Raw genomic sequence first — 24,670 nt, forward strand, 5'->3', positions numbered from 1 at the left:
TGTCTTATTCCTTAGCTATCTTCTGTTACTATTTTGCTTTCTCAAGAGAACTTACATTCACGTTGGTGTCCTGTTACAGCTCTCAGAACTGTGAGAGCATCCCTTCAGGCTGCTTCTGAGTGAACAAGCAGGTCCTCCTGCTTCACTAAGAAAACACGGGGATCCAGAGGCTTTTCAAGAGGGAGGGGACAGAGTGGCTTAGAGTTTCATTACACGACTGCTTTGCAGTACATAGCAAGGAAAAGACCACACGGAACAAGAATGAATGGCTTTATTCATCTCCCAGTGAGGTGCTACCTGGATGGTAAATCAAGAGAAAAACCTAGTACAGAATAATTAGTAAAATCTGAGGAAGGCCCTGTCAGTCCCTAGTCCAATTCAGAATTACAGACACAGTCTCACTCACGAATGCACACTCACCCACAGGAGGCAGCTGGGTCAAGGACCTCAAGCCTCATCGGTCACTGTGATAGCTTATCACGTAGGTGAATGAGGAACCTGAAGTCTTAAAAGGATGAGCATGCCCAGGCAAAAAGAAATGTGCTCAAGAACGCGAAGACATAAATTCTAGGCTCAGCTGCCACTAGAATTCCTTGCCTCTGGGTTCTGATTCTCCTCATTCGGAACCCACAGAAATGTCACCTCCTCTGTAAAGTCTCCTAGACCTCCAACTCCCAAACTGAATTCTTCATATTGTCATAGAATATACTTGACCTACCTACCTCTTCTTAGGATTTGGAAACTAATCTTTTCCTAATATGCCTAATCTTTTCCTTATATGCCTTTCGTGGAAGCTTCTAGAAGGCAGGAATAAGATCTGTCCACCTCTGCTCTGAAGGTGCCCAGCAGTGTTGGGTACATATTAAGTAGGCTCGCAAAAAAGTTCTGCTCAAGGAGAAACGGACAGATTCCGTTCACAGACTTCTATCATTTGGCCTGATCTCTCCCATCATTAAACTCATCTAGACAAGTGGTGATTCGGAATGCCCTTCAGGCTGAAGGTTTTTAAGTTCCATTATGTCTGAGTCTGAGGAAAGTGCACGGATTTTCTCGCATGTATGGTCAGAAGGTAACCTCTACAGTTCTTTAATCAGACTGTATAATGACTTGTCAAGCTTTCAAGGGCGCTGGCACAGCTTGATCTCAGCAGATTCCCTGGCAGACGTTTTTGGTTTTTTGCCCTTTGTCTTGAGCTTGTACTCAACCCGTTCAAGGCCTTGGTTTTGATATGCTCCACAACTGGTTTCTCTGCATTCTTTCAGTTACCAAGGGAACAAAACTACTTCCCAGATTGACCAAATGTTCCCAGTTACTGTCTCCAGAAACAATTTCTAATAAATTATCATTACAATGAAGTCAGTAAGTCTACTGGTTACAGTGATGGATGACATTCTTCACTAATCAAAGCTAAAGATTGTGAAGCTGCAATCTAGTTTCTTACCTGGAAGTAAAGGCTGCTTGTATTTATATATAAATACACATGTATGCAAAAATATTTCAAATTCATATTCTACTAAATTTTAGAACCATCTCTTAGTACGTGTTTAACTCAAAAAAATCATGATTCTTCCTGATTAACTCTCAAAAGTTGGGAAGCAGAGAAGGAAAAAACTGAAGCTAGTTACCTGATTTACATGACCTTTGATAAAGGTAGTTTACCAGGATCCACAAAATGGATGCCACCTCAATCACCCCTGAATCTAAGTCAGGCTGAAAAGGGAAGCACCTGTCAAACCTAAAACACACCAAACACAATCCTCCAACTCAGCTTCAGCCAGTTCACCTTACCCTAGAAAACAGGACCTGCCAGCCTTATATAAGGAAACCCTAGGCCTCAAAAACCAGTCATGCCCTATTTCCCCCAGTTGCCACTTATAATGCTCTATAAAACTCACTCTTGCTCAGAATCTCTCAGGAAAAGTAGTTCACTGCTCTCCACTGTACGCCCCCAATCTATGGATTGTTCTCCCTTAAGTTAAGGACATCAAGTTCAATACTAAATTGCATTATTTTTGTCATTTAACAGGCCAAAGTATTAAAATGTTTATAGATAAAAGTCCTTGAAGAAGTACAACTGAAAAATCCCAGGCCTTTGAATACTGAGCCAGGCATAGCCTCCCTGAAAAAGATACAGAGAATACCTTGCTTACTAGCTCTTCAAACTTCTAGACCCACAAAATGTCATGTCCTCCAGGAAGCTTTCTCTTGCTCTCCTAAGAGGCCTTAAGTTACTTTCTGCTCTGTATTCCCATAGCTCAAACTATTATAGAACTTCTCTCACTAGAATAAAACTTATGTGTTATCTCCTTACTCAACAATCCTTGAGGCTTGTAAAGACACATTCTTGTAAAGGATGTGTCTTCTCAATCTACCCTTAGAATGTGAGAGTAATGATACGTTACAATGTTTGTTCAATGAATGAACTAAATACTAAAACATCCAATTCATGTTGCTGCTGCTGCTGCTAAGTCGCTTTTAGTCGTGTCCGACTCTGTGTGACCCCACAGACGGCAGCCCACCAGGCTCCCCCGTCCCTGGGATTCTCCCTGTCCACTATTTGCAGAGCAATAGACAATGTTTATATGACGATCAGATTTTTGTCTAAACTTAAACAAATAACCATCATTGCTAAACAGCTTAAAAACCAGCAATTTTAGTCTGTTCATGGCTGAATGACCTACGTAATGTCACAGGTAAAAATAAGAATGGAAGTCCCCTCTACTGACCACTGCATATTTTAAAGAAGTAAAAATACCTACAACACCAAAAGTCAGAAGCAAGTTACTTTCGGTTTTCATTTGCTGTGTGACTCCTCCAATGCTACTGTCAGTCAGAGGGTAAAGAAAAGTGAGTGGTGAGGGAGTGTGAGGGGAACAAACTCCTTTGAAAGTAGAATAACCAATATTTGCTGGACTCATTTCCTAGAACATTTAGATGTTCAAAGAAGGCGAATGGTAGCCCAGAACTGTTCAAGGATTAAAACAGTTTAACTGAGCATGCAGGAAGTTTCAACAAATGATAACTGATTTAAATTATGGAACATACAGAACTTCCCAATAACTTTCATTAATACGTAGCTAGTAAAAAGATGGGCAACAGTGGAAACAGTGTCAGACTTTATTCTTTGGGGCTCCAAAATCACTGCAGATGGTAATTGTAGCCATGAAATTAAAAGACGCTTACTCCTTGGAAGGAAAGTTATGACCAAGCCAGATAGCATATTCAGAAGCAGAGATATTACTTTGCCAACAAAGGTCCGTCTAGTCATGGCTATGGTTTTTCCAGTGGTCATGTATGAATGTGAGAGTTGGACTGTGAAGAAAGCTGAGCACCGAAGAATTGATGCTTTTGAACTGTGGTGTTGGAGAAGACTCTTGAGAGTCCCTTGGACTGCAAGGAGACCCAACCAGTCCATCCTAAAGGAGATCAGTCCTAGGTGTTCATTGGAAGGACTGATGCTGAAGCTGAAACTCCAATACTTTGGCCACCTCATGCCAAGAGCTGACTAATGGAAAAGATTCTGATGCTGGGAGGGATTGGGGGCAGGAGGAGAAGGGGACGACAGAGGATGAGATGGCTGGATGGCATCACCAACTTGATAGACGTGAGTCTGAGTGAACTCCGGGAGATGGTGATGGACAGGGAAGCCTGGCGTGCTGTGATTCATGGGGTTGCAAAGAGTCGGACACGACTGAGCGACTGAACTGAACTGAACTGAGTAAAAAGAAAACAAGCCAGAAAATGAGAGGGAAAGTGGGAAGAAGGCAATTAGGAAACTTCACAAATGGCACTACATTTAAGATATTCTCAAATGGGCACATCTCCAGTTGTAAGACTGTAGTGAGCTCTAAGATTACAAATGATTTTTTCATCTGCTGAGCATATTTTGTTTATGCACAAGGGCCTTGAAACTGTTAGGAAATGGTGTTTATAAATTACTTCAAGTTTCACACCAAGAGAATTTCCTACCATAAACTGATATTCCCAACTGTTCTAAGACAGTAGGTCGGCTCAAACAAACTGAAGAAAAAGGAACGCAGCCAGATAAAAGGGAGAAAAGGCTCTCACTGTGGCAAAGGGAAGGGCCTATCTATGGACCTGTGATAACTGTCCCACGCCCAGCTCTCCCTGGCTTCCTTCTGGGGGAGCACCTACTGTAGAGCCACTGGATACACTAGAATCCAGGAAGGATCTCCCCATCAGAATAGCTCCCCCCTACACAAAACACACAGTCCCCAAAGAAGAACTTTTCTGACAAGCTGATCTCAGATTTCCTAAAGTATCTCAATGTTCCCTGCTTAGAACAACATGCATAATATGCAAAGGAACCTTCTGCTGAAGTTTCCCTAAACTTAAGGCATGAAAAAAGAGAGGAATCATTACGTTGGAAGAGACTTTAGCAGTATACTTACTTTCTCTACTTCCAAAGAAGATAAGCCTAGTAAAAGGTAACTCATTTATAATTCAAAAACTGTCATTAGGCATCATATATATAAAGTCAAGCTCTATGCTGGGTATTAGGGAGAACACATGAATAAATCAAACACAGTCTCTGCTTAGAGACTAAAATGCTGGACAGACCTAGATTCTAATCCTAAATTAGATTCTGATTCAGTTTATGTCCTCATGATGTGTCTCCATTTTCCAACTAGAAAAGTGCTTAGTAATACAACTTAGGTATTAGAATTTAAAAAATATAATTACTAATCATCAACCTTCACCCTTTTTTTTTTTAAGAACCTAAAGCTTCTAGAAGGTTCCTCTGAGGCAAGAATGAGAAAAGCATGGCCCTGAGAGTCAGAAAGACTTGAGTTCAAATTCTATTCTGCCATATTACTATCTGTGTGACCTTACCATGGTCATGACCTCCACAGTCATAACATGGGAAGCCTCCATCTTCTCACATGTAAAATGGGGAGAATCATTCAAAGTACCGTAGGCTGAGTGCACGTGTTTGTGTACATGACTATCCACCTACCTACCTGCAGACAACCAGGCACTTAGTACTCACTTAACATGTGGTAACTGCTATTATTTTTATGGATACCTCTAATAACACATTGTTCAAACCCTGAACGCCATGGGTAACACCATCTGACCACAGGAGATGATTCAAAGTGAAGAACAAAAGTAAAATTTACTAAGTAAAAAGTAAAATTTACTAAGCCCTGTTACCAGGTCTGTTACCAGTTATGCATGCAACATCAGAGCCCACATGAACCAACGGTGATTGGGCATAAGGGGTCACCCTGCCCCATTCCCCAGGACAAACCCAGACACTCCCCATTCCAATGCAGTCCCCTGCCTCAGAGCACAGCCTTGCTCAACACTCTGTGCACTGGAACATTCACCTGCTCTCTGAACACCTTCAAATAAGACTTAGTAGAAATATACAAGATATGCACAAAGGAAATATCAAAATACCAGCAAGGGATGAAAACACATAAACTTACAACGTGTGATATTACTGAACATGGCATGTATTATGTTGTTGGATAGAAAATCTCAGTATATACAACAACTCTCCCTAGGGTAATCTATACATTTACTGTGATTTCAAGAACAAGATTGACTGACTCCCCCCTGCAAAACTATGAACCAACTGTCAAGTTTATATGAAATAATAAGCAAAAATAGTAAGGAAAACTGTGAAAAATAGAGTGAGATGTGGGGCTAGACCTATTAGATATTAAAATATATTATTAAGCCACACTGTGTTACTTAGAGCACGACAAAGGTGGCATTTCAGAGGGAGCTACAGTACCCCAACACAGTAGGAAAATCAACTAATTGTGTCTCACATCTCATAAATAAAAAACAAAGACACAGAAACAAATAAGCAAATTCTACACTGATCAGAAAGATTAAAAATGTGAAAAATTTAAATGTTTTATAAACTCAGAGTAGATACAGCTTTCATAAACTGGATAACAAAGCAAGTCATTTAAGAAGTAAAACACAAAATAAACTTATACCAAGAATAAATTTTTTAACCTATTAGGTTGGCACACCTAACAAAAAAGAAAAACCACACTATTAGAGAAAGTACAGGGGAACAAGTACTGGTCTAGATCAGGGTGGAGAACAGCTCTGGTGCAGCTCTGGCCCGATGAGGAACTTCGGCAACACCGATCAAAATGACAAACACATATTCTTCAAGCCAGAGGTGTTCAAAGCCCCTTTTTATTATATAGATATACTTTTAAAAGTATATACGTAAGTATGACATTCTGTATGTACAAGATTAGTTTATGTACCTGGTTTCTAATAGGAAAAAAAAAAGGAAAACACCTATTCATCTATCAATAAAGAAGTAGTAAAATACATTAGGGTTATTTCCATGCAATGAAATACTACACAGCTATTTAAAAAGGGGGCTTCCCAGGTGGTGCCAGTGGTGAAGGATCCACCTGCCAATGCAGGAGATGCGGGTTCTACACCTGGGTTGGGAAGATTCCCTGGAGTAGGAAATGCCAACCCACTCTGGTATTCTTGCTTGGAGATCCCATGGACAGAGGAGCCTGGCTACAGTCCATGGGATCACAAAGAGCGGGACATGACTTGGCACGCATGCACACATTTAAAAAAAGACTGAGGCCCCTTGCTTTGCTGATTTATAAAGAGCTCTAAAATAATTAGGTTTACAAAGCAAGGTACATGTCATTATGCATGGTATATCTCACTTTTATAAAATCAGGAAACACATGTCATTGATTCTTTATGCATAAATTGTCTGGAAGGCTGTGTAAGACACTAAACATTGGTTGCCTCTGCAGAGAGAAACTTGGATGGGGCTTAAAAGAGAGAAGCAGACTTACATTTTACTGCATATCCTTTTATACCATGTGAATGTATTAGCCTATTCAAAAATTAATTTTTGAGAATTTTAATTTTACCTACTAAAGTTTTAATTAGCAAAAAAAAAAAAAGGATAGATTGTCCTTAGGGAGAAGGTGTGATAAAATCTAGAGAAGATATTTTGTCCAAGATAAATCACTGCCTCCTTGGCCACTCTGCAAAGCTACTCCTAACACATGTCTCTGAGGGTGGCTAGCCAAGGGAGGGGCCCAAAAGTCTTGTAGCACCTGCTTTGTTTCCTCAACAATCAGAAAAATCCTCTACATTTTCCAGCAATTCTGAGCTAAAACAGATGCCTACGTTTCAGAAAACTTAACATGTTATCTTTTAATTACTGCTGAAACAAAAGAAAGGGTCTAGAAGCTACAACTAATGAACCAGATAGAGGGCTGGGAATCTTAATGAAAGCTGGAAGCACTTTACATACATTCTCATTTCTGGCCTTGACAATAGGGTAGCTAATAGAAAGAAGATACAAAAATGGAAAAGATCAGAATGTCTTAGGCAAATAGCAATGTTTAAGCATTCTCTACTCACAGAACACACATTCCTTACTGGGTACAAATTCATGCAAAGCACAAGCTCTACCCAAAATAACAAGTCCATACCATGCAGAACACCATCCCATGATGAAGCCCCTCCAAAAACCTAACTGGCTACCCCAAGGCCAACCAGCGTGTTTTCATTTCTGGAGTTAGTAGCTACCTCATGCAAGCTAGGAAACAGTGATTAAGAAACAGCATCGTTTGTAGGCTGTGAACAACTTCAAAGGCCATGATGAGATGTATACTTTTCAGGGAAAAAAATAACAAAAACAGATACAGCTCCATCATTGAGAGATCATTTCCCAGTATGAGAAACACAAATATATAAAGTCTGTGCCTACCAATCTGGTTGGAGGCTACCATAAAGGGCCTTCCATTTCCATTTACTCCAAAAGCAATTTGGATATTGAATCCCACCAGCATAAGCTACATACGTATACTGGAAAAAAAAATCCCCAACACAGCTGGACATGAAATGTTTTCTTTCCTCCTGTGAATCCTTATACAAAATAATGGTTAAAATTTGGCTGTACACATAGGAGGTACATTATTTTTGTTGTTTAATTGAGAATATTGTGGATGGTGACAGGCTTCCTGCTAAACAATTCATCGTTTGAAATTCAACTTCCCCTGAAAGTCAAGGTTCAGTGCTGGGTAAAAAGGCATGCAACCAGGTCACCAGCCTCCCAAGCTGGACACAAGGCATGCCTTGGCTGCAGAAAACACGTAATTAGCAGTTACAGGTCTTCATGCCAACAAATTAACGGTTAACAAGGATGATTAGAGTCAATGAAACCAAAGCACAAGCTCTTTGCCTTTTTGATGCTGACCAAAAGCCACAAGCACACACATTTCCCCACGGCAGGTGCATACCACTGGACTTGAGTTGCTTGGATCGCTCTCGCTCCTGGATGGTAGATTTTGGTAAAAGTGGAGTCAGTCCTCGGGACTTGGTAGGTCTCATGTAGCCTTTCATGGGTTCGGCCACTCTGCTTTTATCTTCCTTCTTCCCTTCTCCCAGAGCCTTTGATTCAGATTTTTCTGTCATTTTCTTAGGTGCCTCCAAGATCTTGCCTTTGGATTCTGGGAGTTGAGGAGCTTCGGAAGCAGTTACTACTAACTCATCTATCATTGTTGAAAATGTCACTTCAATTTTGCCATCTAAGACATCTGACTGGAGTTCTGGTGGTGCCAAGGAAACATACGCCATTTCTCTGATGTCAGAATCCAGACTGATTTCTTCCAATTTATCCTTTTTATCCTTTTCACTTTCTGGAAGCGAGAGAGTCATATCTACCTCCTTATTCAAATTATCTGGGCCCTTGGAATCTCTACCTTCAGTACTTTGGTCCTCACAGAAACTGGGCTTTTGTGCTTTGTCTCCCAGTAGGTGAGGAATTGAAACTGGAGCAGAACCTTGCTCAGACTCTTTGTTTACTGGACATGTTGGGAAATTACTCCTATCTGCACATGCTTCTAGGCGTCTGACCTCACCTGCCAGGCTGGGTTCGTTTGCCAGCACTCCAGAAAGAAGGTGTCCCCCTGCTGGCTCTGTGGTTTCCTCTACTGAGTGCTTTGAGGCACCACAGGGCGTGGACTCAGAGTCTCCTATCACATGCTCTCCATCTCTCCCTGCTTCATTTTTCATGGCACCAGCAAGCTCACCTTTATCCTGAAGACAGTTAGAATGATTGTTAACTGTTTCTATGGCTGTTGTCAGAGTTGAGGCAACTCCTCCTGTGCTCATAGAGGGCATAACAGCAGAGGGACCCTCGGGTCTTTGTTCCTTTGGGACTCCTTCTTTGCTGTAACTATCTACCTCTAATAATTTGGGAATCTGGGCTGGAGCTGTCTCTTGCTTACTTTCTGTCAAGGTGCCTGGAAATGAATCACTTTCCTTTACTACTTGAGAAGTAGAAGTGGGTGGTTTTTCACAGGCTGCTGGTTCCTGAGCCTCTAGGGGGACTGACTTTTTCATCAACCCTGGTGGAGTTCTGGGGCAGGTAAATGTAATATTGCTATTTTCGTCCACATAGCCCATTCCTTCAATTCTGTGGTCCCCTATGGTTTCCATGGGAACATGTATTTTTGTTGCATCTATCTTATTCTCCAGAGTGTGCTTCTCAGGGAAACTATTTTTAGTCTTTGTGCTTTTTCCATCATTACTCCTTTTACTTGGTTTGTCAGCCACTGCAGTGTGTCCTTTGGCCACATCTGTCTTATTCTCCTCAGCCAGGACTGAAGGAACAAATCCTGCCCCCGGGATTTGGTCTTGGCAACTCACGTCTGTCATCTTGGTAGCCATTTCAGTAATAGGAGAATCCTTGCCTGTGTTTGTTTTATTTCCGCCAAGAGCCCCAAATTCAAAAGAATTAGCCTCCACATTTCTACCCTTTTGGTCATCTGCTTCCACTGTGGGTGTATCTGAGGTATGTGAGCACAAAGGGACAGTAGGCTCCGACTCCTTGTTTTGATGGGGAGTACTATCGGTAACCCCATCCTTCCTTACGAAAGGCGGGTTAAGGATTTCTTCCTTCCTCTCCATTCTAGCAGGCTGTGTGGAATAATTATTTTTATACTTTTTGGTTTTGCCTTCACTGCCTCTTTTTTTAGGCTTTTCAAAAATCCAAGGAGCTGCCTCATGACCCATCCAAGGACACTTTTCCTCCTTGCTCTGGTTGCTGACCCCCATGTCTGTGGCTACAGCGCCTCTTTCTGCTCTAGCACTGGAAGCCTGAATCATGCCTGACCCATTTCCCAAAGGAATCAATGCCTGCAAGGTGCTCGCCACCCTAGGGTCCATCATCTCCTTAGGTTCCCCCATCACTATTGCTTCAGTGAGCACAGCCACAGTCCCTGGCTGCTTTGAAGAATCCAGCCCCAACTCCTCACTTTTATCCCCAGTAGCCATCCTCCCACTTGGCACAAAGACAGCTCTGCTGTCCTGGCTATCTGCAAGGAACGGTGGCTCAGACTTTGCTCTCACCTTCCCAGAACTTGCTCTCACCTTCCCAGAACTTGTCTTCCCCTTCCTGCTTTTGCCATCACCTGCCATCCTCTTAAATGGTTCATTCCCTAGTCCAGGGGCCTGAGCTAACACTGTGTCCTGCAGCTGCTCAGAAGCCAAGATGCTGTTCTCATGTCTTTGCTTGGGAACACTTTCCTTTTTTAGTTCTTTAACCTCTTCAGCTCCTTCAGAAAACTCTTTCTGTTTGTCATTCTGCAGTTCAGTCATTTTACTTTCATCATTCCCTTCTTTTAGACTATTTCCTAATGGATCACCTGCTGTCACAGTGGATATGGAAGCAGGCAGTTCTTTTGCTGCACTGGGTTTTGAAACTCCACCCACAGCCTCTTGGTTCATGATGGGAGCGCAACTCTCTTTGGGTCTGACCTCCAAAGGAATTTCTACTTTGTGTGAAGAAACCTCTGTCAGGGGTCCTTTCAGACTGAGGGAGCGGACTGTCTGGCTTTCATCTGCAGGCGTCTGGAGGTGGGGTGCAGCCTGCAGTATGCACTCATCTTGCAGCAATTTCTTCTCCTGGCCCTGTGGTGCTGACTTGTTACCTTTCACCTGTGCCTCAACTCTCTGTTTGGGCTGAAAATTTACCGTAGTTTTCGGGGCTTCTTCCAAAGGACGTGAAGGAATACTTAGACTGTCTGAGACAAAGCTCTCAGCCACCAGTTTGGCTTCTCTGGAATCAGTTTCACATACCCCTTTCAAGTCGTCTCTGGACACTAGTCCATGTTCTGTGCCCACAGTGGTGGGCTGGCTGGGGGGCACAGCTGACTTTTGTGAGTCAGTGGCAAAGGAATAACCTTTAGTCTCGTCTCCATTGTCATCATCCCAAGGTCCCCCAGCCCGGGGTTGAGAATACCTCTTCTGCTTTGGTTTCTTCTTTTTTTTCTTCATCATCATTGGTGAGCTTTCTATATCCCAGGCCTCCCTGCCAAGATCCCTCTGAGGTTCAAGGAAGTCACCATGAATAGTTTTCCTCTGGTTCCCAGGCTCACCACAGGAAGACGAACCAGAAACCCAACCCAGCTCAGACAAAGGGCAAGGGCCCAGCCCAGGATCAAGAGTCTTCCATGGAGAAGAGCCTCCCAGCAGCTCAGGAGGGACCCTGGAAGGCCTGGGCCGGGTGGGCCGGGCGGACCTGCGGTCACTGGGTCTGCACGCTGGTTTGGCTTGTGTGGGAGGGGTACCTGCAATACATGAAGCTGGCTAAAATTCCAAACAGAAAATCCCTCGTTACTGTTTCTTTTTTTAAAAATCCATTTACTGACATTTAAATAGTGACATTTTCACCAACCCACAAACTGATTCATTTAGGAAAAGTTTTTTCCAAAACATTTCTCATTCTTAACTGGGATCAACACATATTTAACAAAGACCCAAGATCATCATCTCAGGTGAAGACTTTTTTTTCCTGCAAAACAGATTTACAAAATATTTGAAACTTGAGAAAAGAAATTCAAACAGAGATCTTCTGAACTGTATAATATACACCCAAATACCTATAAATCTCAACTGATCCTTATTTGTAATTATTGTTAACAGGTACATAATTCCCAAGATAATAACAATGGTAAGCTCCTCTTTTGCTCCCATTGATTAACTGAATGAAATACATATGATTTTACAATTCTAATAGTCTGTCACCAAAATTATACTACTTATCAATATTATACCAATTACTTGGGAAACAGACCAGAAGAACAGAACTATACTACTTTAAGAAAAAAAAAGAAAGGGAAAAAAAGAAGAAAAAGAAAAGTTACTGAATTAGTATTTTGACCAGAGAAACAGCCACACTATTTCAGAACCAGAGCCTCCTACTTTGAAAGACAAATGTGTTAAATTTCAATGTTCTGTTGCTAAAGGTACTTCCCAAAAGACAGAGATATATACATAATGAAAATAGAGTGATGAATTAGAACAATTAGGGTGAGCATCCTTGGAAAAGTTTCAGGAAGTCAGCTAGTACCACCTCTGGCCTCTTAGTTAATGAATGAAGTATGGATCCAAGATCCTGGAAAGAGACTCAGTGAGAGCAGACTAGGACAGCTCTTGCCAAGTCTGATGCAATGAATGACTTCAAAGAATATGAAAATACTTAAAACAGTGACTTTTGTTCTTGTCTTTATCCCTCCAATGTCCTCCAAATCCTACCATTTACTTAATATACCTCAGGCCAATTATTGTTTTTCTTGAAAACTGCTAGGCTTTAGCAATTCACAGCATCATTTAACTTGGCTATTAATCCACAGCTATTTGGTGCTCTCTCTTATACTATTTAATTCAATTGTTATATACATCTTTGATTGCAGAGTTCATGCCTGGGAACTTATGTCTTAGCATGACATGTGCACAAGGACTTGAGAAATCCTTAATGGTATGCTAAATCACTAAAACAACATTTTAAAAGTCATATATTTATTTACTTGGTGCTAGCCAGTGTTCAAAGCAGTAGAGATTCCAAGTGAACTAAGTCTTGGTCCCTGCCCTCAAGTGCATGTTCTAACCACAGTCACAGAACAGTAGACAAAGAATCACTAAGTTGATAAAGTTGATAATCACGTGTACAGGCTTCTGGCTTAGCATCAAAACCGTGTGAAGCTCACTGAATAATTCAACTTTCAAGTTAGCAAGTATTTTAGGCTCCTTAGTGTATTTAAGAATTTGTTACATTCTGGAAACTTGTTAAAATGCATCTTATGACAAAGGCCTGAGGAGGAGCCGACGATCCTGCATTTCTAATAAGCCCCTAGGTAATGGCTGAAGCTGTTGGGCCATGGAGCCAACTGTAACTAGCAAGGAGTGACAGAACACGTGACCAATTCATTCATCTTAGAACTGAGTTAACTGCATATAAGGAAACTAAATAACCTGCCTAAGGCAACACAGGATATAACAGTAAATGGCTGTCTTGGATGAGTTGTCTTAGGTTGATGCACTGATAATTTTAAAATATCTAACAAGATGACTCTGCCTAATCAACACAAGATCTGGTTAAGTGGTCCTGATGACTACCACCTTATAACCAGGAACAATGTCTTCTAACACCTTCTCGTCTTTCCCAGTTTAAGTGGTTTCAAAGAGGCCACTTTGTTTCCTGACTTACCTGAAGTCTCTGAAGGAAGCTCAGAAGTTTGACTAGATGGTTTCTTTTGCTCTAGTTCTTCTAACACAGAATCCTCATCTGTTGGCAAGCTGTGCTTTTGGCCCATGGCCACGACTGCTTCTAAAGGTAAAAGTCAAAACCACAAAGATTTCAGAAAAGCACTGATTCAGCTACCTCTCCACCTTGCAGAAATTGGAAATGGGAACAGTTTTTGAGGAATGAGGGATGCTCCTATGAGGGCAGAGAGAACTGGAGTGGTAGTTTGAAGGGGGAGGGCAAGGGGGATTGGGATGGTTGGTTTCTTTTTTTTTTTTTTACATAAGGGAAAAATAACAACTGTTTTTATGTTGGTAGGAAAGATCCAATATAAAGCAGGGTGGGCGGGGGGAGTGGCAGAAATTGGTGAGAGACAGGAAGAGAGAGAATGGCCAGGGCAATGTGCACAAGGAGACAAGGTGGGATTTAGTTTAAGACAAAGATGCTGGCTCTGATGACTAGGAGCAAGGACCGTTTGCTGATGGCAACAAGAGGGAAGGCAGAGTCTAAGATAAAGAAACAGGTAGTAAGATACATGAGCAAGTGGAATTCTGTGAAAGTTCTCTTTAATTACTTCAATCTTCAATTATCTATAAGGAAAACAGGAAGATGAGTGAGAAAAAGGATGGAGAAGGGGCTGGCGGCCGGAGGAGGGTGAAGGTGAGAAAAACTGTCTAGGGGAGCAGGAATGTGTGTAGACTTGCAAAGTACAGTGGGACTGTCTTCATTCTCCCTAGCATGATGCTCGGGCCTCACTCTTCTGGAGACTACATGGACAGAAATACCACAAGTAAACGTAAGCCCATACCTGGTGAAGTCATGAGAGGTACAGCTGACTGTCCCTCATCCTGGAGAGATTTTAACTGGGAATCCTCACTTGTTGCTTCCTGGGTCTGTGCAGTTTCCATGTCCTTAACAGGAACTGGTACCACCTCTGCTTCTGAGAATTTGGCCAGAGCCGCATTGTTGGCCAGGTTCACCTCCGTTTCAGGGGGCTGAGCAACATCCTTTGCCAGGGTCACCTCTGTTTCTGGGGGCAGAGCCACATTCCTGCCCAGGGCCATCTCTGTGGCTGGAAGTGAAACCGTATCCTTGCCCAGGGTCACCTCTATTTCTTGACGTGGAGCCACGTCCTTGGCCAGGGTCGTCTCTATTCCTGGGGATGGAGCCATGTCTTTGACTGGCACGATGACTTCTGTTTCTGGAGGTGCAGCCATGTCCTTGTCTAGAATGGCCTCTGTTTCTGGGGGTAGTCCCATTTCCCTGCTCAGGGCCACCTCTGTTTCTGAGGACAGGCCTATCTCTTTGGCTGAGCGTATTTCTGTGGATGACACAATGTCCTCATCCAGGGGTGCCTCTATCTCTGAGAGTGATGCTGCTACCTTAACGGGGGTCATCTCTTGGTCTGTAGGTGGGACTGTGCCCTCAGCTGAGGCCAAATCCATTGTAACAGGTGGAATGCTCTCTGTTTCTTTGAATAGTAGTATGTCCTGGGCTGTGGATACCTCTGTTTCTGTGGACAGTGCCAGGTCCTCGTCCAAAGACACATCTGTTTCTGTGGGCAATATGGCATCCTTAACTGCGGTTTCCTCTGTTTGTACAGGCAGTACCACATCCTTGACTAAGGCCATATCTGATTCGATGGATGATTCCACGTCCTTGACCAGTGCCTCATCTGGTTTGGTAGGTGATTCCATGTCTTTAGCCAATGCCACCCCTGTCTCTGTGGCTGGCACCACATCTTTAGCCAGGACCATCTCTGCTTCTCGAGATGGCGCCATGTCAGCCGCCTGCAGTTTCATCATCATCTCCAATGCTTCTGCTCTCTCTTCTCCTGATGCCATTTCTACTTTCTCAGCTGGCTCTAAGGGAAATAAGTTGGACACTTAGGATCCATCATTGCCTGCTCATAGCTCTTCACTCAAAACTTACGTTTTTAGGCCATGAGAGATCTGGCTTTGTGACCATAACGTCCTAAACATAACTAAAAAGCTGTCCATTAATGCATTTGTTGCTACTCTTCAACAGTTTCAATATTTAGAAGAATAAAATATTGGCAGAACATATAGTGGAGGAGGAAAGGCAAAGGAGAGAAAAAAAACACAGGTCAAAAAAACCCAAAAACACACACCAACAGGTACACAATTAGTGGCAGGTACACAATTAGTGGCAGGAAGGGAACCTGTGGATGTCAAGAAACGCCCCCACCTCTGAGTTCTAAATCTGCACTGAATTACACGGACCGTCTTTGCCCTCTAACCCTGATTGTATTTCAACTACAACTTAATTCCTCCAGCTGTGAAGTCAGTACTTTAAAAACATTTAAAAGTTTAAAAAGTTTAAAAACATTTGCGACAGTGGTGAAAATTTTATCCATGCTGCAAGCAAAAGGCTAAAAACTATATGATGATTACTGATACTGTAACTATTAAGTGCAAAGAAGGAGTCTAATAATGTACCTGCTGTTGGCTGCAGAGGCTGTGGAACGGCCTCGGGGGAAGTGAAGGATTCCAAGTGTGCAAGGTTGGGGGCTTCTGCAGACCACCCCTGAGGAACAACAGCTGCAGGAGCAAATGTGTCGCAGGGTAACATACCTAATAGTAACACAGAAATCCATTTTTGAAACTCAGTCAACATTGAGGAAAAAGCACATTTGATATCTGAAATCAGTTTATACACTGCCATAAAGACATAGGTCAACAGGAACAATGAGAAACAAAGCAGGAAAGTTTAAAAGTAAAAATCGCTGACATGTGTAAGGTTTGGCTAACTGTTAGGCTGTCACACCACTAATCAACATTGACTGGCCACCTACAGTGTTTTGCAAAGATTCAAAAATTACAATTTTGTGAAAATGATTTGTAAATTATTAAGAACTAGACAGATTTAAAGTATTATTATTATGCTGTCCTCTGCCAGACATAATATCACACGGGATTTAATATCACCGGGTCCTTGCCATCAGGATTACAATTTAGCTAGAGAGGCAAAAGACACATATATCAAATAAGGAAAACTGTGTTGTATGGACTAAATGGTATTAGAGTTTACAAACAAATATGAAGAAGACCAGAATAGTCACAGAAGGTTTCAGAGGAGAAACAAGAATAAGAAGAGAGGAGAGAGAAGTTAATTTCAGGAATGGAGATACCATTGAGCAAAGAAAAGAATGAAGATGCCAAAAGCACATGAATGTTTCTTGGACTATGAGATCAGTCTGATTTAAATAGGTCTTGTAAACCAGAGAGGTCAAACAAGATTAGAACAAACAACAGAAGAAGGATCTGGAAAACCAGATAAATCAAGAGCAAAAAACCCCCAAAGGACAGGGGCATGCTATCTTAAGGTATTAACCATGAAAATGAGATAAGAATAAAGAACAAGGAGTCAGAGTGATCAGGCATATTCAGAAATAATTTTAAAAGGGAGCAGGATTCTGACAGGTGACTACTGAGATACTCTAGGTATGAAGAGATAGGGGCATTCATTAGGGTAAAGCAGAGAGAGAATAAAGGAAGAGAAGAAAGATGCTGTAAAGAGAGAAGTCAATGCAACTAAATGACTCCCTAGCTAGTGAGCTGAAAAAAAAAAAAAAAAAAAAAACAGGAGTCAAAGCCAAAATCAACTCAGGAGATTAGACGACAGCATCAAAGTCAATTTATTCAACATCCTTCTTCCAAGAGATCATCAGGCCACAGGAAAGCACAAGTGAAACATATTACTACTAGTCAGGATCTTTACCAAAAACAAAATTATAAACATAATTTGAAGTGGGACTTACTGATGATGGGTAATGAAGGACACCAGAACATGTCACCCTCAGATACACCACTTTGACATAAAAATTTTGAGCTGAAGGCATTCAAGCAAACAGCAAACCCAGAAAAAGCTACTGCCTTTCTGACTAAAGGCAGGATATAAATGTTCCTTTCACTGGCAAGAGATGCTCATCAGGCCAGAGAAGGCACCAGAGGAATCTGCCAACAAACCTGACTCCATTAGTTTCCTCCCACATATTTACCCTCCCACAGTACGACTCTTGGAAGTGTAAAATTGCTTCATTTTTCCTGTCATTTCTCTACAAGTTTATTATTCTTTCTTGAGGATGTTACACAAACTGAATTTCTAAGCTACCACTTTGAGTTGCTTTCTTCCCATGTGATATATGTTGCATGCCTATCTGTCCATGGGGATTCTCCAGGCAAGAATACTGGAGTGGGTTGCCATGCCCTCCTTCAGGGGATCCTCCCAACCCAGGGATTGAACCCAGCTCTCCCGCATTACAGGTGGATTCTTTACCATCTGAGCCACCAGGGAAGCCCAAATTACTTGCTTTTTTCTTTGATAAATCTTTTTATTAAACTCAACTGAACACCAAAGATGAGTAGAAGTAAAGCTTTGCCTGCCCTACAGTTCCTTGGCCACATTCATGTTAAGCTATATAAAACCAGGAATGAGGATACTACTAATTGAGAACTAAGATCTGTTTAACGTTTTACTATGTACCAGATACTACGTGGTGTACTTTTACATAATTTTATTTAATCATCACCACATCTTTAAGGTTAGAACTAATGGTGGCTCCATTTTATAAAGAAATCAAACTTTAGGGAGGATATAACTTTCTTAAAAAGTCCACGAACTAATAAAATGTGGAGACAGAAGCTGGCCCTACGATACAGAGTTCAAGATTCTCCCATAAGAGGAGGTAAGCAGCCTCTGAGCAGCTCAACTGTGAATTTTTATGACTAAAACTCTGTCCCTGGAATTTTCCTGGCAAGAATACTGGAGTGGGTTGCCATTTCTTTCTCCAGTGGATCTTCCTGACCCAGGGATTGGACCTGGATCTCCCGCACTGCAGGCAGATTCTTTACTTACTGAACCATCAGGAAAGCCCAATTTAGAAACAGCCTTGTGACAGACAGAGTCCCTAAACATGACTTTCCCTAGTGGTTCACTTCAAATGTGATGAATGAAAGGCCACATTAATTGCTTGGAATTCAGAAATAAATCCAGTTAGAGAAGTCATACCATAAGTGTCTTTCAGGGGATCATTTTGTTCTACAAATACTGAAGTATTGGTTGTTCCACTGGGGAAAAAGAGCGAATCTTCTAGGCCGTCATCATGGTGCATCTTAAAGGGATCTGGAATAAAGAAGGAATTTAAAACTCATTTCCAGAACACAACTAGAAAGATTAGCATTTATTATTGAATGAATATTCAATATTATTGAATATTGTGTGTTGTCAACAGTGTGCTAAATAAGATAATACGTGACTGAACATGCCAGGGAATCAAATATTCACTAATTAACTTTCACAGTTAAAATTACAAAATCTCATATTCTCTAATATTTGATTATCTAAATCAGTCAGGCAACAAATACACAAAACTGAAAGTACAAATCATGCTTGAGTCTATACTAGGAGGTGAGAGTACAAATATAACTAAACTTTCAATATGTATTTACAGAGCAGACATTCATTCTAGGTTATTAAAAAAAAAAGTAAAAAGGACATTTTCACCTCCTGTGAACATCATGAAGAAAACTGCATTTCAAAAGCTGTCTGAATGAGACAAGGTGAACAGCTGGCATCTGAAGAGAATGAACTCTATACTCAGGAGCTGGCATGAGTGAAGGCACTGAAAACATTAGGTAAACTCTACCTTCTTACAAAAAAAGAGCAAAGCCACTCAGGCCAAGCAAGAATTCTGCTCTCTAAGGAGGCCATCTCAAAATGCAACATACATCTGAGTTACCCCAGAAAGCCAGGGGTAAAAGATTGCTAGGACCTAAGACATGCATTTCTATTCTCAGTGAATGCTAATTCTGTACTTCCACTGTCAGAGGCGGCTGCACTGAAGTCTAGGCCTTAAATTAGCAACAAAAATAACTGTTGCATGGTTCGCGTATTAGGAGAGGAAGACTGCCAAATCACATGTAAAAATCAAAGATTTCTATGAAATTCTGTCATTTATTCATCACTATTTTGTCGTTCAGTTGCTCAGTCACATCCCACTTTTTGCGACCCCATGAACTGCAGCACACCAGGCCTCCCTGTCCTTCACTATTTCTCAGACTTGCTCAAACTCATGTCCATTGAGTTGGGGATGTCATCCAATCATCTCATCCCCTGTGGCCCCCTTCTCCTCTTGCTCTCAACCTTTCTGGGCATCAGGGTCTTCTCCAGTGACTCGGCTCTTTGCATCAGGTGGCCAATATATTTTACTGGGTGTGTATGATATGCAGACCCTGAACACTCTAAAAATCCTAAGATGTATAAAAATAAGAGTTGAAAACATTTAGCAGATGGATATACTTTAGTTCATATTTAAGCTGAGAACTAAAGATGGGGGGGAGATGAAGAGCCTTCTTTTTCTACATTCCCTCCCCTTAGTGATCTCATCCAATCTCACAGTTCACAGGTAAATATACAGAGACACAAAGTTAGTTAGTGGTAGCTTAGGGCTAGGATGGATAGGAGGTAGGCAGTGAGATCTAAGGAGTACTGAGTTTCTTTAGGAGGTATATAAATATACTAACATCCACCTAATTGTATACTTTGAATGGGTGAATTGTATGGTATGTGAATTATATCTCAATAAGGCTTCTTTTAAAATTACACATATCCAGGGTAACCAATGACTGGAGAGTGGTACAGAACATCAAGTACTAGATGATCTGGAACCAGTTATGAGCACCTTACTTCCCTGGTGGCTCGGACGGTAAAGCGTCTGCCTACAATGTGGGAGACCGGGGTTCGATCTCTGGGTCAGGAAGATCTCCTGGAGAAGGAAATGGCAACCCACTCCAGCATTCTCGCCTGGAAAATCCCATGGACAGAGGAGCCTCTTAGGCTGCAATCCATGGGGTCGCAAAGAGTCAGACATGACTGAGTGACTTCACTTCACTTCACGAGCACCTCATAAGTTAGATAACAAAACAGAAACCATATAGTATAAGTAGAAACAAATACCGTGAGCTCTCAACTTGACTGCTCTGACGTGGAGGTATCAATGCCACTGCTTTGAGGTCCTTATGCAGCCCACCCCTCCTGCCACTTCTAGCTCTAGGCAACAACAGATATGTTTTTTTTTCTCTATATAAATTAGTTTTAATTTTATAGAAACTGGGTATAAGTTTTCATTTCTCTTTTGTCAAATGAGGACAATATATATTTGTCAGAGTTAGGTAATAAATGTAGAGAGAACGTATATTGAGGCTCTAGCACTGTGCCTGGGACAAACAGGCATTCCACAAATGGTGTCCTTATTACTATAATTCTCGACAGAAGAATGAAAGTTCTAGGGTTCAACTGATCATTTAGTCCTCAATGAAGATGAATTTCAGTTAATTTAGTCAAAACAGGTTTTGAAGGGGAGAGAACAAAGGGGCACTTGCCTCAGAGGAAGGGATAAATAGAGAGGAGAAAGGTCAACTAAATGTCCAGAGGAAACCATTATACCTGGGTTGTGCTTTACGAGCAATATTTAGGCTGAAAATGTTTTATCTGAGTGGTGACTGGAGGCTTTTCATGTTTAAGTTATTATATTCAGCAGTCACAAGCAAGTCTTGTACTTACCAGTCTGGATAGGATTTACCATGTGCTCAGGTTCAAAGCAAAAGTTTGTATTTTCTGGCCAGTTCTGGCTGTTCTGATATCCCTGGTAGGCCATCTTCTCTTCAAGGAATTCAGATGGAAACCCTTCAAACAGAAACAGGAAACCAAAGTTATAAGCTACCACTGTTGACATTTGATTGTTTCTATTTCTGTCTTTTGTAAATAAAACTACTATGAACATTCAAGTACAGGTTTTCATGTAGACATATGTAAGATTTTATAGAATTATTTAGCTTAGTTCTCAAATAACAAAAACACAAATGTAATAGCATGGCCCCATTCTGAATTATTAAGGAGAAATCAACCATAAGATGATAAAGAGAAAACAAGATTTTTCTGATGCCCTGAGGTTGATGATAGGACTCCATTTGTAACTGACTCAACAGATTGTAAGCAACAGCCTCAAAACTTGGCTCTTTGGCTGTCTTCGAGAATAGTTTTTCTTTCCCCCACTTTTCTATTAGTAAATATTCTAGTAAATCTGCAAAGGTTAAACCACAGGAGGGACAGAAGGAGGGATAAAGGGAGGGAGACAGAGTAAACAAGCAAGCAAAGGGTTGGGTATTAGTATAGATTAAGCGCTAGACTCTGCTCTACTGAAAGCTAACCATGCAAACACAGGACAGCCTTTTTATTTCTCCCCGTCTCAGTAATGACCTCTAAGGATACTTGTCATTTTATCAATAATTTTACACTACACAGGAAAGTATTAGCATTTCAATCTTTGAATTATGGCCTACTTAGAGAAGGTACACTCACCATCTCTTATTTCAAAGTTAATAAAGTCAATCTGCTTAGGGCTTTAACACAACAAATGCTTCCCACAGAATAAGAATCAAAGTGTTGGGTGCTAACTAATACTGTTCCTCATCCACTGAAATGAACTCCTGCCAGGCTTATTTCCCTTGACTCCAACAGGAAAGCGGGTTAGTCCCCTCAAGCCCGTGCTTCTTGCCCCTGTGCCTTTGCTCACGTGATCTACCTGTCTGAAATGTTCCCTCTTGTACCAACATCCCAAGGCCAGGACCCAGGTCAGAGCTTCCACAGAGCCTCTCTTCAGATTTTAATGCTCATTTTCCTTTACTAAGCTCTTTCAACATTTGTTGTTGTTCCTAGCAAACAATTTAGCCCTTAACCACGTATTTTTTTTATTAGCCTTTATTTAAAAAAAAAAAACAACTTAAACCTAGATAGCATATTAAAAAGCAGAGACATTACTTTGCCAACAAAGCTCCGTCTAGTCAAGGCTATGGTTTTTCCAGTGGTCATGTATGGATGTGAGAGTTGGACTGTGAAGAAGGCTGAGCGCCAAAGAATTGATGCTTTTGAACTGTGGTGTTGGAGAAGACTCTTGAGAGTCCCTTGGACTGCAAGGAGATCCAACCAGTCCATCCTAAAGGAGATCAGTCCTGGGTGTTCACTGGAAGAACTGATGTTGAAGCTGAAACTCCAGTACTTTGGCCACCTCATGCGAAGAGTTGACTCATTGGAAAGGACTCTGATGCTGGGAAGGGTTGGGGGCAGGAGGAGAAGGGGAAGACAGAGGATGAGATGGCTGAATGGCATCACTGACTCCATGGACATGAGTCTGAGTGACCTCCGGGAGTTGGTGATGGACAGGGAGGCCTGGTGTGCTGTGATTCATGGAGTCGCAAAGAGTCGGACACAACTGACCGACTCAACTGAACTGAAACCTTTTAAGTATTCTATGTTCATCATGTAAAAATCCATTATTTAACATGTGTTAATCTTATTTCCCCAAATCATTAATATGTGTTCTTTAAAAAGTAAAAAGTATGCTTTTATCACTTTATTTCTTCATAATGTTTAGCTCAGTGCATGGCACAGAATTGTGCTCAAAAAACAAGGTGCTATCAAAATTACCACAAGGGTCATTATTCTAGACTGGATGATTTAACAAATTCATATATATCAACCTTCTTGGAAAACGATTTATATTTAATATGAAAAGCATAAGAAACCCAAGAAGCATTTAAACGACAGTCTATCATTTCTAAAATAAACTTTAAAAGGCTATGATTCTGCTTAAATTTCTTACCCTTTGAGAAATAAAGCAGTTGTTAATCAGTGAAGTGGGGACAGTTTGCTCACATATTCTGTAGAAGAATAAACACCTCTGGTAATCTCCCCTCTGTGCTGGTGACACAGCCCAGCCTGGAAGCAATGTTCAGAATAGCCTCTGGCCAACAGTGTTATTAATGAGCATTTTTGACACAGGCTCTCTCCCACATTTTCATTCAGTGTTACTGACCTAGATTTCCTTTTTATAACTCCAAAGTATAAGCAGGAAAACTCCCTTGCAGGAACAACAGCCTTCAGAATAAATGTGTGTGTGTGTGTGTGTGTGTGTGTGTGTGTGTGTTTTTAAAGCATAATTGCAATCTACTTAGTCTATTTCAGACAAAGAATGAAATATTAAATTTAAAATAAAAAGTAATTTACTTAATACAATGGAAAAAACCCTAGATACTTTGGTTCTCCTATAAACGTAGAATGGGGGGAAAAAAGGCCAGTTTCTATTTCTATGAAATTGGAAGCATTTTACAGAAAAGGCAAATGGCTAGATATTTAAAGTGTCAATTAATCTAGTAATATCTGTATCTCTATATATCAAAGCCAAAATAATTGTATCAGATAAGAGCCATTCAAAGTGCAACACGGACCAATAGATCTTAATTAAAAAAAGTTCATTGATATGGTTTCAGATTCCATAATGCAAGTAACCTTTAAGAAACGACCACTTCTCCAATTATGATGTCAAATCAAAGAAAAATATCTAGTTACCTGAGGAAAAAACTATCAAAATACCCTTTATCTTAACTTACATATATATATATATATATATATATATATATATATGTGAAATGGATTTCCTTCTTATAGTTCAACTCAAACAACATATTGTGACATACTGAATTGTAGCTGTCTTTTATTAAACCAGACAGTTCACCAGAAATTTAGATACACCACCAGCCTTCTTACTCAACATTTTTTTTTTTTTTAAGTATACTCATTAAAAATGTTAACCTTGGGCAGGGTACCTTGGGCAGGTAACATATTAATGTTAATATATCATATATTTTAATATAAATTATAATTAATATAAATAAGTCATATTTATTGCTGCTGTTTTAAAAAAATGTTTCTAAAGTCTTCATTTTAATATCTAATTTATAAATATTGATAGATAAAACCCATTATATAAAAAAAAGTTCTTTGGGTCCTTAATAATTTTGTAAATAGCTTTACTGAGGTACACCAAACATACAATAAGCTCCACATATTTAAAGTGTATAATTTGATAAACCTTGACTATGTATGCCATCACCACAAGAGAACATCCTCAAAAGTTTCCCAATTTTTAAACATGAAAACTGGTCTTGTTGCCAAAAAGCTTGAGAGCTGATGCCTTAAGAGTATTTAGACATATTCTCCCTCTGGAGAATTCTGCTATTTATCTGG

At 40.8% G+C, this 24,670-nt stretch overlaps 1 protein-coding gene across 14 annotated transcripts in view; it reads right to left on the minus strand.

Moving 5' to 3' along the window:
* Positions 1-24,670, minus strand: part of MAP4 (microtubule associated protein 4) — a 101,348-nt gene that overhangs the window by 27,542 nt on the left and 49,136 nt on the right. For 9 of the 14 annotated variants that reach the window (XM_027523312.1, XM_027523310.1, XM_027523318.1 and 6 more), the window contains 6 exons: positions 21,149-21,271; positions 18,596-18,709; positions 16,024-16,158; positions 14,373-15,428; positions 13,529-13,648; positions 8,277-11,609 (listed from right to left, as the gene is read on the minus strand). In XM_027523312.1, the coding sequence (XP_027379113.1) occupies positions 8,277-11,609; positions 13,529-13,648; positions 14,373-15,428; positions 16,024-16,158; positions 18,596-18,709; positions 21,149-21,271 (4,881 nt within the window). The remainder of the gene's footprint in view (positions 1-8,276; positions 11,610-13,528; positions 13,649-14,372; positions 15,429-16,023; positions 16,159-18,595; positions 18,710-21,148; positions 21,272-24,670) is intronic. The other 5 variants (XM_027523323.1, XM_027523322.1, XM_027523321.1 and 2 more) reach the window with 1 other exon arrangement.

Source organism: Bos indicus x Bos taurus, chromosome 22 (assembly GCF_003369695.1).
Source record: "Bos indicus x Bos taurus breed Angus x Brahman F1 hybrid chromosome 22, Bos_hybrid_MaternalHap_v2.0, whole genome shotgun sequence".
Lineage (NCBI taxonomy): Eukaryota > Metazoa > Chordata > Mammalia > Artiodactyla > Bovidae > Bos > Bos indicus x Bos taurus.